This window comes from Austrofundulus limnaeus, unplaced genomic scaffold (genome assembly GCF_001266775.1).
Source record: "Austrofundulus limnaeus strain Quisiro unplaced genomic scaffold, Austrofundulus_limnaeus-1.0 Scaffold14, whole genome shotgun sequence".
Taxonomy (NCBI): domain Eukaryota; kingdom Metazoa; phylum Chordata; class Actinopteri; order Cyprinodontiformes; family Rivulidae; genus Austrofundulus; species Austrofundulus limnaeus.
This window is the reverse complement of record NW_013952416.1, coordinates 990,091-1,006,876: the sequence shown is the minus strand read 5'-3', so window position 1 is coordinate 1,006,876 and position 16,786 is coordinate 990,091. Positions and strand designations below refer to the sequence as shown.

Below are 16,786 nucleotides of genomic sequence, written 5' to 3'. Positions count from 1 at the left end.
GGCTTGCCTGTAGCTGTATTTGTTCTTGTTGTCACAAAACATGCCTGAACAAACTGCTCCACAGCACAGAGTAGCGACTCACTAATTGAGCTGATCAGGTTGTCTCTAATGAGGCTTAGTGGAAAAGCGTTGACATTTTAAGGTAATATATGAYTCATAACAGAGATGGCTTTTAGATAATATGAGGCTATTTGTGACCCATCACATCGAAACGAGGATTAAGTCCAAAAGTTGTACATGGAGAAATAGGCAAATATTGTGTTTTGACTAAAATGTTAAGAAAAATTGCATTTTGTCAAAAAATATAATGAATAAAAGCCTTATTAATGCATCATTCTGTCTGAAATTCAATCATAAAACAAAATTTTGAAGCACTTTTTTAGCAGTAGCAACAAAAAAACAGATTTTGAGGGAAAATGCCTTAAAATTTTGAGATTTTCCCTGTGAGTTAGCAAAGCTGTGTTTCCTTTTAGCTGGGAAATCTCAATATTCAAATATAATATGAGGTTTCCTCTTTATAAGGACATCAAAAATTCCTCATTAAAATTACATAAAATTAGGATTCAGACCAAATATTTATGTATTATTGTAACCAACAAGACAAATTAAGTCATATATATGGATTTAATTATGATATCAGAATGATCCAGGTATCAAAATGTAGCTTTTAAAGCCAAGAATCGGAAAATGTAATTAGGTCATTTTGACCAAATTTGACTTAATCCTCATTTCGATTAGATGGGTCACATTTGTGAAATTTCAGTTCTTAAACTAAGAAAAAWGGCAAATTATTATTTAATTTAGGGTTTTTTGTTAGAAAAGCTGCAAGTGCATGCTGTCACTGACTGACTGGAGGCTTGCCTGTAGCTGTACTTGTGTTCATTTTGTCATGAAACGAGTCTGAACACYCGACTCCATAACACGGTGAGTGTAGCGACACACCAGTTGAGCTGATCAGATCGTCGCTAATGAGGTTTAGTGGCGGAGACACCGGTTTCCTGAAGGGATCAATCTTTTTTGTCACATCTCTTGCATAATTTTGAAGAYGGTGCCTTCCTCCTCTTATTGTCTCTCCTTTTCCTTCTGAGGTGGGATCTATTTAGGATTCAACCAAAACACAAAGAGGAAACGGCATTCAAAAAACTCTCCTGTGTCAGCATTAATTCCTGCACTYACCATAATGTGTCAGGTCATCTCATGACATAATAACCTACCACTCTGCTGCAGACCGACGTGCAGTTTGCATCCTGTTCTCCTGCATTTCATAATGCATTTATTCTACAAACAATTAGCTTTGCATACCGATGGGACCATCTCAATGATCCGCCTGTTTCAGATTCATTCATTCCTTTTGAGCCAAGCTGCATCACTCCTACAATATGGTCTACAGAGATAACGACATTCAGACAGATTCATTCTATACAATAGCAGCATTGCACTCACTCTGGAACAATACATCGTCAGTTTGGCCTCACGTAGTACCAGGACTGAATGCTCCAATGTTTTTTTTTTATTACTATTATAACAGATGATTCATAATGCCGGTGGATATGATGCACTAACAGAAAACAAGATACTCTGTTATCAGTATCACAATATCACAGGCTAACACAGTCTATAATTGTGTTCAGTTTGCTCCACTCTCCATTAGAAATATGCTTCCTGTCATGGTTGAAAATGGACAGAAACAGCGCCTGTATGCGCTTTTATTCAATTTAAAAGATTTTTTTGATGTTTAGATGCAGAGAGAAGGTAGAAATGTTTTTTTTACAGAGACAGAAAATGTGTTTTACAAGTGAATAAGAAACAGAGAAGAAAGACTACGATTGTGTGCTACTGTCCTCCCAGCCCATAGCCACCTTAATAGAGATTAGCATCATGCTAAGTCAGATCTGATAGGCTCGCTGCTGAGGAACAGAAGGCCAGTTAGCCAGTTATCAGTGAGGACACAGACTCAGCCATTTAGCATAATGGAACCTGCATCAAATGAAGCGGGAGCTCAACAAGAAAGATGCCATTAACAAAACTGAAATGGTTTTCTGTGGAGGTAAGACACCAAATTAAATCATGCTACATTTGCAGACTCTATGATTGAAACAAATGTAGGGTATTATTTATAAAGCAATACCTTTTCTTCTTTCATTGGCCTCAAGGACACATAACCAACTCTTTTTTTATATACTTTTATTTCATTGCAAAATTGGACATTAGCAGAAAAAGCTTTCATTCATTGCTAAAAAACATTTTAGATTAGAGATTCTTCAAGGCGCTCTGAGCAGTGGCACAATGAGGATTGCATTAGGTACACAATGAGGCGCAGATAGAGCATATAACACCTCGTAAAACTCTGAAGCACACCTATTATGGAGAGGCAGGAGGCTGTGAGATGTGAAAACTGCACCAGATGGATGCAACAACAGAAAGCCATCACACCTCTTATTCAGTCCCTGCAGGCCACCTGTTTATATCCTGTGTCTGCTGCTCCAGTTTAGGCTCAAGGAGACGAAAAGAAAACAACAAAAACAGCTGCTCTGAGAGGTAAACTCATCAAAAAAATGCATATGTGCTGTATATTCAAATCTGCAGTTAAAAACTAGACTCTTAAAAGCCATTATTGTTTTTTTTAATTTAGTATTGCCAGAAGATTTGAACTCAATCAACTGGCTTCTCTCCCTATTACTTTAGTTCTTTTTCACCTGTGTGACACATCAGAATACAGCTTCATGCTTGTTTAATTCAGGTCTGGTGAGGCCAAAAACCATCTCCCATCTTTCCTCTAAATCTGCTTGAGATGGTTATATCCATAAAACCCAGTTGATGAGCAGCTATTTAATATCGACTGAGACTTTTCTCATTTCGTAGCCAGGGCCTATCACCGAAATGGGCTTGTAATCATCAAGCTCGGAGGCAGGAATTACAGCTATTTCTTTATTGATTGGCCATCTCTTTTTATTTGTGGGAAAAACAACACTGGCATCATCACAGCTGCCCTTCTCCTAAATTCTAAATACCTTCAGTGATTTCGGCTGTGACTGGAAGATGTGCAAGTCAGTTATATTTCTCATCCAGCAGGGCGACGTTTCAGGGTGGATGCGTTTTGGATTTTAAAAATACAGAACTAGAAATGGATTTGCCCTTTATGCTTCTATCTGCTGATGACTTATTCGTTGTTTACCATAAATTGAAGCCTGAGCGTCTATCACCGTTCTTCCCTCTTGCATCCGGCATACATTTCTAAACAYATTGTCACTTTTCTATCCCCAGGCAGCTTGAATTAAAGTGTTACTTGACTTACCAACCTTGCAGGCTGCAGCACCCAGGTCTGTATTATGACTAAGCATAGCATGAAATTGCACAGAGCTGCCTGAAGGCACCCTGCAGTCGGCCTTCATAAAGTGCGTTTTCAAGTAAAATGTGCATCACRCCGTGTGACAGTTTCAACACTCCKATCGCTGCTCCATGGGACACTGCCTCCGTCAAGCCAGGAGTTGTCTTTGTGGACTTATTGTGGAATTCATCCCGGTGACACTGACATATTTCACTGCTATGTCTTTAAAGGGGTAATGTTATATTTTTCTCAGGCATACTTTTAAATACTATACCATAATAAAGTATCTGTCACCTTTAGTTGTTATTAAAATGCTGTTTTTATGTTTAAATAGAAAATAAACTTATCTTCTCATCACTTCCTCCTCTAAACGCCTTGAAATTGGCCTCTGTCTCTTTAAGAACCACCTTCCGCCTCTGTCTCGCCCATTTTGGTGCYGAGGGTGGGGGTGCTGCTATGATGCAGTGTGGCATCTGAAAATACATTTCCTCAAAGGTATGAAAAGAGCTTCACTCAGTGAGAACTAATGTTAGAAGCTCCGCAGACAGTTTAAATTTCGCTTTCACTTTCACCCGAGAGCCTGCAGGAGTCATGGGTGGGGTGTATGGGGGCGCGGGGGTGCTCCGCCATGAGGAAGTTCAGCTTAAAGACACGTCCCAGGGGCGTTTCTGGTCACCAAAAGGCGTTCCTGGTCCCCACCTGTCATTTTGCTCCTCAGCATGGCTGCCTAAAAACGCTGCAGGATTTCTCAAACATGCATGAATGAGTCAAAGCAAGGCTTTGGGCATGTTTTTTTTTATGAGAGTATAACATTATAACATGATATAAAACTCAAAAAAGTTGATTTTACATGATATTGCCCCTTATTTGTTTTTCTTATTTCTTTCACTTGTTTAAAAGGGTCAAGCTTAGCTTTAAGTGACCAGCTTGTGCTCGATTTTACAAAGAGTAAAGTGATAAACAGAGGGGATGGATGACAGAATGTACATTAAAAAAGCAGACAGAGTCGGCCGAAGAGATAATTGGATCAGAAGAGAGGCAGAGAAGGCCATGTGCGACCAAGCTTGTCCTTATCAGCAGCAATTTTCTCTGCTTTGCCCACACAGCTCTGTATCAGCTGCATCCAGAGTGATTGTGCCGCGTGCTTCTATCATCCCAGCCGCTGAGTGACAGGCCTGAAAAAGGTTCTGATATTTAAACGTGCAACCTCCTGCTTTTGACGAGGGCAGTGTTTCAAACACCAGACATGTGTGACGCCGGTTGAGCTTTTTGTTTGTTTGTGTGGCTGAGTGTTTTACAGAGATTTTGAAATGTAGGGACACGCTTAGTTTTTTTTTCTTTCTTTCTCAGACTGACAGTGAAAACATATCAAGGTTTTTTTATTAAGTCTATAGTGAGGTGACAGAGTGCACGAGAAAGGCATGAACAAAAAGCAGCAAGGCTACTACAACCTCGGATTTTTATTATTGCTCACCACTGAAAGGCAAAAGGTCTGGAATGATGTATTTGCCGGCATGAGGTCATGTGTCTGTTAATAAAATATCTCATAAACCACTGGATGTCCTTTAATAAAACTTACAGATAATAGTCACTGGGTGTGCATCAATAACTGATTTGCTTCGGGAGTAAAGCAAATTCAAGATGGCTGCTAAAAAGACCCGACTTTAAAAACACAAATATGGCAATAAATCAGTCAGTTTTACAGATGATAATCTAAAATTTAGTGTGGTGGTAGTTAAGAGTCATTCATAATACAAACTCTGAAGTGCTACTCATTGTACAGTCTTTGTTTAATAGTTAAGCATTAAAAGTTGGCGTCATTGTCAACACAAAGAACACTATAACTCAGTCAATTTTACAGATATTCAGCTAAAACAGCAGATAAGAGTTTTTCTAATGCATACCCAGAGTGTGCACTGAATTAATAAAATATGTGTAAAAACATTAACATTTTTTTTGGAAAATTCAATTATAAATTCAACCAGATTAGAACAAAGTCAAAGTTTTCCTATTTGAGAGTAAAACATATACAAATCTAAAAGACTATTCTTTTAGTTTTGTAAAGCTTACTTTCCTACTAAAACTCTGTTTGGCTCTAACAGTATGATGGTGCTCAGATTTGCTCTGTAGTTACATGTTGATCAGTGGTAGGGTTTCTGCCCCACCGTGCAGAGTAACTTCGCATGACTAAAATAATCAAAAAAAAAATTTATGCTAAATTCATCTCAGGCTGGTCCACGCTGTGCAACAGGAGTGGGCTGCAGAGAAGAGGAAGGAAGGTGGGCGTGAACTGGTTCAGGATATGAGAGCGCCCTGCACAGATTGTTGGAGATTTAAACATGAGAACAAAACAAACTGAGTTAGTTTCATGAGACGACATAAAGCAGTTATCAAGCATTTACCTCAGTAACTGTTTATTTGGGTTCACGAAAGTCAAAGTGTTAGGATGGTTGAATTTTGAATGAAGCAATAGCTCAGACATTTGCAGGTATAATGTCTACTAATTTGTTATTTTACTTAATGACGACATGCAGCTGTACAAATGTCCACTTATGGAAATGTTTTAGGTCGATGCACCACTTTGTAAAAAATAAAAAATAAATAAAATTCGTCCATGTTGAACTTTTTTTTTTGGTTTATTGCTGCCTCAGCACCCCTCTTGACCTACTTTAAAAACAATGAAGAGAGTGGTTTTTTATCTCCTCTCATCCTCGGTGGAAAATCTACTTGTGGCAGAGCTGGTATGATGTCAGTTTACTTTGGATTATGCTCAGACAATGAGCAGCCATTACCTCTTGTCTGTCCCCTCTTTCCTTCCCTTACTTTTCCTCATGGCAATTTCAGGTGTTACTTTTTATCCTCCATTTTTCCCTGCAAAGAGACTCCTCAGTCAATCTTGAAAATGAATATCCACTTCTCTGTGAAAGATAATTGTTTCTAATGATTGGGAATCACAGAGATGACCAGGCTTAATGGCTCTTAGATTATAGAGGCGGTGTCAAATAAATACAGCAGTTTATCATCAATCTTTAATGTTTTTTGTTAAGTTAATGTTGTTCCCACATTTCTTTCATCCCATTTTTTTGTTCTTATGCCTTTTCTGTTCCCATCCTTTTTTCCTGTCTCCTTTTTGAGAGGTCTGTGGCTCGCTTCCAGACTCAATCCATCACTTCTTGCATTTGGACTTTTGTTTTAATAACTGGCATACAGCGACAGGGTGCCTCATTCAAGTCTGCTTCCTTGTCTTTTAATGATCAAACCATGATGGATTGCCTCCGAACAGATACTTATTTGGAAGCAACATGTAAGGAAAACTTGGGAGGCGAAGGAAAACACTTGTAAGGTTTTATGGTAGCTCGTGCAAGTGTTTGCACTGGTCGCCGATTTTGCTGGTTTTCTTGTTCTCAGAAAAGACAGGCGAGTTTCTCCTCTTCTCACTTTTTCCATGGCCTCGTCTTATCATAGCCTCCTGGGTTTAGCCAACCAGCTCCTCCTGTCGTTTCAGTCTAATTTATCTGGTCTGAACTGACAAGTGTAAACACCTGCAAGCCGATCCTCCTCATTTGGGAGCCTTAGGTGGTTGGATGTGGCCCATTTTTCCTCTTTATGGTAGCTGCTGTGTTTTATTTATGCCTTGCTGTCTGAGTAACTTCCAACCGGCTTGGTTTAATTCTCTCCTATTTTCACACATCACCCTAAACACCATTTCCTCCAGCTTGCCTCAACAGGTAGCACATCTGACAGTGTTCCAGAGCTTTTTAGGAAAGTGGTGTCTGGTTTTAGTTTAGACTTGAGACTGTGTGTGTATGGGCTCCATAATGCTTTAAAGTGCCTGTGACATCCAGTTTTTGTAAAATATATGAATGCATTTTTGGAAAGATAACATTAAAAACATACTGCAAAACAAATTTCTGGCCACTGACGTGAGCAGTTGTTGAGATATTCGCATGGGAAGTAACAGGAAGTGATGTCAAAAGGGAGTGTCTGCATGTAAACAGACTGTAGTGTAGAATCTGATGTTTTTATTTTAAGTCACCATCAGAGAGAGATGAGGAACTGTCAGAGTTCAAATTTGAAGTATCGCATTATAAAAGGTTGATGGAAACAACAAAATCGACAAAATTTTCTGTTTCGCAAAAAGATTTTTAAACTCTCTCAAGGTGGTTTTTGGAAAAACGAAGAGTTTATGCGCAAAAGCGGACATGGAAGCACATTTTCTGAATAAGTTCTGACAGTGAATATTTATCTCACACACAATTGATCAGCTGTTTCTGCAGTCAGCAGATATTTCCCTAAGAAATGCATTTCTTCCTCCATGTTTTAGGACAGCATGTAAAATTACCAATACCAATTGATACAGAACAATTGCAACTTGGCCGACAGCAGCACATTCCTGAAAACTTCTCTCCATTGTCCCGAGATATGTGATCCCTGCTAGTTTGCAACCCCTACTTCCTGTTCATTACAGCCATGCGTAAAGTCAACGTCTGATGAAATGACACTTTGCGTATCCTGGTTGATCCGCTCCAAACCAGTAGATGGAAACTCTCCTAATTCGCTTTTCTTTTTCTTCTTTTGCCATGTTTTCCTATTTCCCTTTGGCCGAGCCAAGTTCAAAATAAAAATGGTCAGTTCCGTGACAAAATGGCTAAAGTCGTGTATTATTTCAAGTGTCCTAAACATAAAGATGTTTTTTTGACTTTCTGTATTTTAAGGACACGCATGTCACATGCACTTTAAAGCAGCCATACAAGCTACTGAAGTTGCTAAAATTATCCTAATGTTACTCATTCACCTGCTTCAGCTTTTTATTTAGCTCCAGCAGCCGAAGCAAAGCAATACACTTCACAACCATTACACTCAGTCAGATACAGTATCTCTGCAGTTCCTACTCAGCTTTAAAGGATTGCTTTATCTCTAGTAAGGTAAAAGCACGGTAATCTAGTTTGTCTAAATTTTGAGCTTCGCTTGAACACACTGCAGGTGGCTCAGTTCTCTAAGCAACACAAACACGACAGGATGGTTTGCTTTGGAGCTAATTTTAAGAAATAGTCTGTATCCAAGTAACAAATATGCCTCAATATTATTTAGTTGAACCAACACAACTGATACAACTCAAAATTGTTCAACCAATGACAGAAACGTTGACGTGCTGCTTGCGTCTTTCGCACCAGATTTTCTAAAAATACATAAAGCAGTACCACCGTGAAATGTGGTGACTAGCCAGCATGGAAAGRAAAAAAAAAAGATCCCTTCTCTCCGGCATTCTCTGTAAACCCTTCAGCACCAATCTGTGGACATTATCCAGACTGCCAAACACAAACACAAGCAGTCTGCAGCTGCATCAAAGCTGTCAAACAGCATTTATAARAATCTGTTGCCTTAAAATCATGATATGCAGCAAACTGACAGATTTAAGCCACCGGTAACCTGACAACACACAAAAAGCAAGACTTCCATTTTCTTAATAGAGAGAAAATCAAGCTTAAAGTTGAATCTGATGCGGCAGAGTACAGAAACGACGTCTAAAACACAAATTGAATTTGTTCAGCTGTGTTACAGCTCATACATTCATCTGGATTATGGAATAAGATGTAAATACCGTCTTTGTGATGTTTGTGACTGCACTCTGATCTGTTTTTTAATCTGACGCCAGTATGCACAAGATTAAAACAGTTTCCAGCACACTGCGATACAGTCAGCCAACAATAAACCTCTCTTTACTTCAAAAGTTTAGGTAAATGTGCAAACTGTTCCGGAAATGTTTTATCAGAACTTGAGTTGCTTTCTGATTTTACAAACTTTAGACAAAGTCTCAGATGAGATTCGCTTTGAAATAATTTGAATAAACTTGAGAACAATGATGATGGTTAAAGTGAAAACCAGACCATTGTTTGGGTTAAAGAAATCCTGGTTGTTGTGGTTACATTAATAGCAACCACATGATGAATGCCTAGATGATTAAAAGAAACCAACAAGGGAAAAAGTTCCCACATTTTCTGAGCCAAACGTATCATGAAAGACCACCTTCCTGTGTCTGTATCTAACATCAGAAAATTCTTTCCTTTTCTGATGAGAAACCAGAATCAGCTGATTGTAAACATGTGCTCTTTTTAGCTTGAAAAACATTTTGTTTACTTTGTATTTTTTCTTTTTTCTTGTGAAATTAGTTTCCGAACTCATTCAAAAGCATCAATCAGCAACAGGTCTACTCAGCTGCAATCAAACCGCCATCTTTCACTTCACAGCACGCTCAGTCTGGCGCTGTGGGGGCTTCAAAAGATGAACAGCTGGGACCCTCTAAAGATGAACTAATTACGTGTTTGTATTTGGGGGGAACCAATCTTCTAATTCATCTGTTTGTGCTTCGATCCAATCTGACGAATAGAAGCGTTTGGCTAACATTTCCTTCCTCACCTGAAAGCCCACCGGTGCTGACCTTGTCGTTTAAATAAATGTGTTGTTGTGCGAATGTTGTAGCTCCAAGCACCCGTAGCTAACGTGTTGATGCAAGAGTGGCGATAACGTCATTAAGTCGGCTAATGTGTTTATTGTTGAAGCTAATGCAGCTCGGCTCAGCTGCCCCCTATGGGGGTGGGGGGGGCCTCTGCGTGCATTTGTGTGATTGGCTGCCTGCTTTGAGTTGTGTTATAGTTTGTAATCATGGGTTTTTGTTTTATTGTTCTAATCAAAGTCTTCTGCGAGGGGACAAGGTTATTGGGCATGTGAATGATGTGCATGAAGTCATGAGAGGGCGTGGCGCATGGAGGGATTACAGGGGGTCTTTGTGTTTTTATTACCTGCTGGTGCCTCCCGCCAGCATCCAGCTTGATTAAGTCCTCCATCTTTTCTCTTTCTGCTCTCACGTGCACATGTACGTGCACACCTCTGTTTTCATTTTGTGAGGGAAGTGAGAAGTAATAGCATCAGAAAGCCCCCAAATACATGGATCAAAAGCCAGAGTGGGAGGTGCACAGATCCTTTGTTACTTTATATCGCCCACTTCAGAAAGTGGGAATGCTTGTAGCGTTAGTAAAAACAAAACATGAATCAGTGGACAAATTTTAATACTTGTAGAAAGTAATCAGGGTTGATATCTACAATTCAATAACTTTCAGAGTCATTACAGCTTAAGATGGCCACCCCAGCCAGCTGACATTTAAAGACATGTTTCAATCACTTTTACCGATATAATGCCAAAATGTGTTTTTTTATGTACCGTTCATGACACACAGTCTGTGCTATGAGCTGTGTTTCAATTCAGGGGTTGCAACCCCCATAGGCCACACCCTTCACAGGCTGAATAAAACAGCTGTGAAAGGAGACAGTCTAGTCTTCACATGACATATGTTTGCATGACCATGTGTTGCCCTCATGGTGTTATGTTTTATGTCACATGCCCTCTGTTGGAATGTGTCTTTTTGTGGCATAATGTCACTAAATATAGCATTATTAAAAAACATTGTATGTAAATAAACAAAAAACATAAATAACTTTGGTTTAGCTCCAGTATCAGTGCTTACAGTTGCATTTTATTTAACATCTCATCGCAGCAAAAAAAATTATTAGCTAAATTGCTAAACTTACGTTATTGAACAAATTCCTTGGTTTGTGATGCATTTTCAAAATTAAAAAACAAAAACGCCATCTTTGTTTTCCTGTTTAGTTTGCTGATGTTGCAATAAACCCTGGGGTATTGTACTCAGATGCAGCCTACGGTTTCAGGCTTTTGTTGGGATTTTGAGTAGACGCCTACGAAGTGACATAACTGGCCTACAAATGCACGCAACATGGGCTGCAACCCCTTAGTTGCGACACAGCCACGGAGGAAGACCTTCGTTTAAAACTTTAGCATAACCTGTTGGTGTCTACCTTGTTTGTCTGTTGGCAAAATATCTCATGAGCCTCTAGACCGGTGGTTTTCAATTCCAGTCCTCGTGACCCACTGTCCTTCATGCTTTAGTGGTTACCTTGCTTTGGCACACCTGATTTAAATGAATGAGTGATTGACAGGCTTCTGCAGAACTTATAGATCTGCAGAGGAGCAGGGAAACAACTAAAACGTGCAGGATAGTGGGTCATGWGGACCAAAATTGAGAACCGTTGTTCTAGACAGAGTTAAATGAAACTTTCTTTGAAAAAGCTGATTACTCCATGAAGTAATTTCTAATCCAAATGAACTTATGAAACACAAAAAGGGGTATTAGTCAGTCTGTTTTATAGATATCGATCGAAAAATTGATGTCATGGAACACTCACCTTCTGATATTTCAAGATATTGCATGACATTGCATTAAATGTTACCTTTAAGGTTTTGCCAAAACAGCCCCAAGTTTTATTTCCAACACAAAATGATCCTAGTTTAAAACTTGCAAGAAGTTGTTGGGAGAATTCAATTCCCTGGAGAAGTGCTGGGCCTTAAATGTTTTTTTTTTTATTATTATCACATTCAGTAAAAGCTGCCCTCAGGATCGGAAATCAACACATTTCTTCGTCCGTTCTGTATTTTTTATTTTATTTATTTTTTATTTTTGGATAATTTATCATTGAAGTGCATATCTCAACTCCTGAATCCTGATGTTCAGCGTGTGTGAGTGTCTAAACGCCGCTGCGCAAAAGTAGCATTTTAGATCAGGGCCTGAAACACTCAGTCACACTTCCACACAAGGAAGCAATTTGCTCATCCACGCAAACTGTGTAATTCGGTAAAGACCTACTGCGTCTTGCTCCATCCTCTCGCTCACGTGTTGCGGCTGGTAATGAAAGGGCCGCTGGAAGGTGTGGAGGTTTCACTTAAGTCATTTTGTGCTCAATTTGTTTTGTGCATCACGGGAGATGAWGTGTTTTAGCATCAAATTAAAATCCACTGATGCAGGTGGAAGATTGGCTGCGCCTTCAGTCACAATAGATTGCCAGAAAAAATATCCATGAAAATCGAAGTATTTGCCTTTTTTTTATTATCGTGACATGATTCGATTACGTTTAAAAGTACCGTTTTGGATTTATCCCCGTTTTATTAGGCTGCACTGAGGCGGATCTTGTTTTGTTGGTCAGTGCAWCCTCTATCCATCATTCACTGTTTTCTCTCCCTCGGGGCTAACCTCTCTTTCTTACGCTGCTTTCTGCTCATCAATCAGTCAATTACTGCAAGAGTTCTGGGTCAAGGTTCGGAAAAGACTCCCAGTTTTAACCCTCCATAGAGRCTTAACCTACTGTATAAGAGAAATCCAATTTCTATTTACAGTTTGGAGAAAGTTTAAATGTACAGCTCAGTTGACGTGTAAGTTAAAGGTGAAAAAAGTCCACTTTTATTATTATTATTCCATAAAACCTATGGTTAGAGAAGGCACACTTGTCAGGATGAGAAAAGAAGGCCAGCGAGCGAGAAAGGATGGAGGGGATGGGAGAAGCTTTTGAGATCAAGGTTGTATCCAAACTTCGATATTGGTATTCTCCTCAGTTTTAAAATGAATCTACCAGTGAATAGTGTTTTCATTCCTCTCCTGAATGAGATTCACAGGAGCATGGAGGGAGAAAGAAAGATGGGGGAAGAGAGGGTTAGAGGGACATGACAGAGAAAAGAGAAAGTAACCCCTCCTCCTCCTTCCTCTCTCCTGTTCCTTCTCCCCCCGGATATACAATAGCGAATGAAAATACAGCATGGGATAAACAACTTTTATCAGGCTGGAGCAAATGAAATCGACTGTTTTATTCAGTTCTTCATCCCTGAAGCCCCCCCACCCCCCTTAATCTATCTACCCGGCTGCATCTCAGCCCTGCAGCTTCGGCCCAGAAAAATGGAAGGTGCTTCATGCAAATTAAATGCTTTATTCTTGATTAGATTACAGATGCAATAATTGTCCTGGATGATTTATGGGTGTAATTGTTTGCCACAAACTGCAGCGAGCAGAGCTCAGTTGCCTTGATTTTGAGCTATGAAAACATTACATCAAATCTGTGTCGGCCATTTGCAATAAAACCTGCTTCGACACTTACAGTCCCATTAGAAGATTAAAGAATGATGAAGTATCAGTTTTAAATTTCAGCGATTTGTCTTTTTTTTTGTAATTCAGACGTTAATATGATTGTCGAGGCTGAGAAGATTTTTTTTTATTTGTCCATTGCCAAAACGTGAAGTTGGATAATAAAGTTTTTGCTTCTGTTTGTATGTATGAGTGCATGCCTGTTTCCAAAATATCTCCTGAATCACTGGAAGGATTTTAATGAAACTTTCACAAAATAGTCATGGTGCGTACTTTAAAAAGTGATTAACTTTTTTTAAAAAGATAATCCAACTGACTTTAAAACAACAAAAATGGTTAAGAAATTTTGAAATATTCATCTACAACAGTTTAACCATTAGAATCTTATCAATTAAAGATGGCTGCCACAGCTAAATGACTTTGGCCAACACAAACTCTACAGATGAGGTCAAATTTGACGTGGTAGTAGATGTGAGTCGTTCCTAACACACATTCTGAGAGTAAAATCTCGTAAAATTGCAGTCATTATTTTTAAAGCTTGACCAAAACTACAGTCAGTGTCAGTTCTGAAGAATCATTCAACTTTCTTTTGAGGAAACTTTTAGAGTTTATGAGGGAAGAGAATTTAAACATTTTGAACCACGGTTTGATCTCGAGGTCTCGGAAGTGGAAAATGATGCAAATTTATGCAAGTTTTGACAGAAAAAAAGTGCAATTTAACCATTTTTCGTGTCGGAAATTTCATTTGCACTCAAATTTTCACTTCATGGCAATACTGAAGCCTGATGAAGACATAAATATGGAAGAGAGAAGTCTTTTATGGCTGGGTCGTCAAAGAACTGAAGCGTGGTGCAGTGAAGGTTAAACCTCTGAGAAATGTTTTGTTTTTCTTTACAAAACTTTAAAGTTGAAGAACTGATCCAAAAGCCTACCATTTTCGTGCTGCCTCCTTGTCTGCTGATTGAGAACAGTGCGTTAAAAAACAAGGGAAATGCAAATGCGAGTGAGAGGAACCAAAGGAAAGTGCAGCCCTCCAGGCGGCTGTTAAATCACTGCTGTGGTAAAGTCAAGTGTTATCCAGACTCAGATCTACTCTGATGCACAGATTTGGGACACAGGATTGCCACCCTTGTAAGAGGCAGGCGGGTGGGAAATAAGGTGCTGTCCAGCCTCCTCTTCACACACAGCTGATACTCTGCAGCAGGTTAATCTTAACAAGAGCTCTCCTTCAGTACATGAGGAAGGAGGGGGCGAGGCACAGAGATCTCCTCTGTCTGACATCGATCTATGACGCATATTACATCCCTAATCCAATTAATTTGGCTTCACTAGGTCCGTGGCTTACTTGACTCATCGAAAGCGCATATAAATAAATCTCTGATCGACWGAAACAGGCCGATGCAAAAATGCGCAAAGAACTAATTGAATTTTTCGGGGCTCTCCCCCCTTGTTTTCTCCATTTCTTTGTTTCAAGAAATCAAACGGAGGATGTAATGATTCTGCAGTCGATAGAGTGGCTTTTCAACCCCCTTTTTTCTCCTTCATCTCATCATTGTCTTCCACTTGTGTCTCCTTGTACAGGCTAAGCCAAATCTTTAGCAGAGGACCAGCAGTAGCAGCAGCAGCAGTGTTGGTGCGACCATGAGGTCAGAGGCCTTGGTACTCTACTTCACGCTGCTGCAAATAGCCGGGGCGGGCTTCCCTGAGGACAGCGAGCCTATTAGCATCTCACATGGAAACTGTAAGTGTAGCTTTCTCTTTCCTCCYGCCTGCTTCTCTTCCCTTTTTCACTGGCTCCACTTGGGTGCTGTTCTTCCTCTCATTACAAGTAGTCACTCTGCTTTCACTCCCCCCCTTTTGTCTCCTGCTTTACAGATCCTCCTTCTCAGTATCTGTCTCATTTGTTCCATCCTTTTTGCTTCTCCACATCCCTCTCAACCCTTCCCTCCTCTACAAGCCCTATACCGTTCCCCAAGCYGAACGCATTCTCATGGCACGGAGTCCAAATTGGCACCCAAGGATAGGCCTTCTATACACAGACTGTAATAAAGGACTTAAGGCAGCATTTGAAACAGAGCCCACCTCACATCAAAGGATAATCTGCTGTTTTTCTGTCAGGCTACTTGTGCTCTACGTGATAGCGTAGGCTCTGGAAAGCTGCAAAGATACGGTCATTGTTTCTTCTGTATATTTCTGTTGATCRTGTCTTGTTCTTCCCTCTGTGGGTGTAAACGCTGTATGTCCTGGCCTGGAGACATAAAACACAAGCCAGCCAGCCTCATGCAAACCTGCGCACCTCAGACTATTTCCTGAAACCACACGCTTTCATCTAAAGCCACYGACAATAGAGCAAAGCCACAATACAGTGTAGCATATTTATATCTGACAAGCTGTTGCATGACAGAGCTCAGCCCACAGTTTTGTGGCTGTAGCTTTTCATCCAGCAAGGACACATGGGTTTACATTTGACCAAAGTCCACTCGAAGATTGAGAAAAGCTGTGAAATGTCTGCAAGTTTATACTACAGGTTCTTGCTCCTTTTTTTACAGACACAAAACAGTATCCAGCATTCGTGGGCCACAAACCTGGAAGRAACAACACGCAGCGGCACAAACTGGACATCCAACTCATCATGATCATGAACAGGACGTTATACGTCGCTGCCAGGTGGGTGATGATCTCTGTTAACTGTGATATTAGTGCAGGCAGGTGGGAAAATCAGGGTTCAAACCAACTTTATTGACAAACTGTAGTTCAAAACACTCAATGCAAAACAAGACAAGACTAATCTGAAGAAGCTAGCGACCAGTAACCACAATCAGCTCCTACAAAATAAAACAGGAAGTGAGGCTTGGAAAACTGATGAACCATAAACAAAGATAAAACAAAACCCAGATCATTCTAAAAAACACAAATGCCATGAGTACCCCACCCCGCTTCAAAATCCCCTCATCCTGCCTGGTTAAGGTTAGACATTTTTTATTATCTTCTTGTGAGGCATCCGGAGGAAACAGGCAGAACAAAAGGCAGAGCAAACTGAGGTTCGGGAGATTCTGGCAGACCCCTCAAGAACTAGAGCAGGAACAGATGACTACTTGTGCCATTTCAGGCTCAAATCTAAGTTTCACTGATTTTCATGATCAAATAAAGGAGACAGTGTGGCATTATGAGGATCCTTTGTCATTCTGATAACGTATGATGATCTGAAATGGAACTTTGTTGAACTAAAATGACTTACTTTTTTAATTTTAGAGAATCAGGAGTGCCAGATCAGAACAACCTGCTAATTAATGTTGTTTTCTATTTTAAGTTTTCCCATTCGCCAAAACTTATTTTACCTTGTGCAGTATCCCTGAGGATACGTGTTTTGCTTTTTCTTTTTTACTTTCAAGCACACCCACACATGGCCTTAAAGCAAAAATAAATTAAAATGAGTAAAACAATAACATCAAAGCAAAAAGTTTCCCTTTATACT

General features: G+C 39.8%; 1 protein-coding gene across 4 annotated transcripts in view; it reads left to right on the top strand.

Annotated features, from left to right (window-relative positions):
• Positions 1-16,786, top strand: part of sema6a (sema domain, transmembrane domain (TM), and cytoplasmic domain, (semaphorin) 6A) — a 125,363-nt gene that overhangs the window by 42,573 nt on the left and 66,004 nt on the right. For all 4 annotated transcript variants that reach the window (XM_014002621.1, XM_014002622.1, XM_014002619.1 and 1 more), the window contains exons 2-3: positions 14,893-15,052; positions 15,861-15,978. In XM_014002621.1, the coding sequence (XP_013858075.1) occupies positions 14,953-15,052; positions 15,861-15,978 (218 nt within the window). In that variant the 5' untranslated portion in view covers positions 14,893-14,952. The remainder of the gene's footprint in view (positions 1-14,892; positions 15,053-15,860; positions 15,979-16,786) is intronic.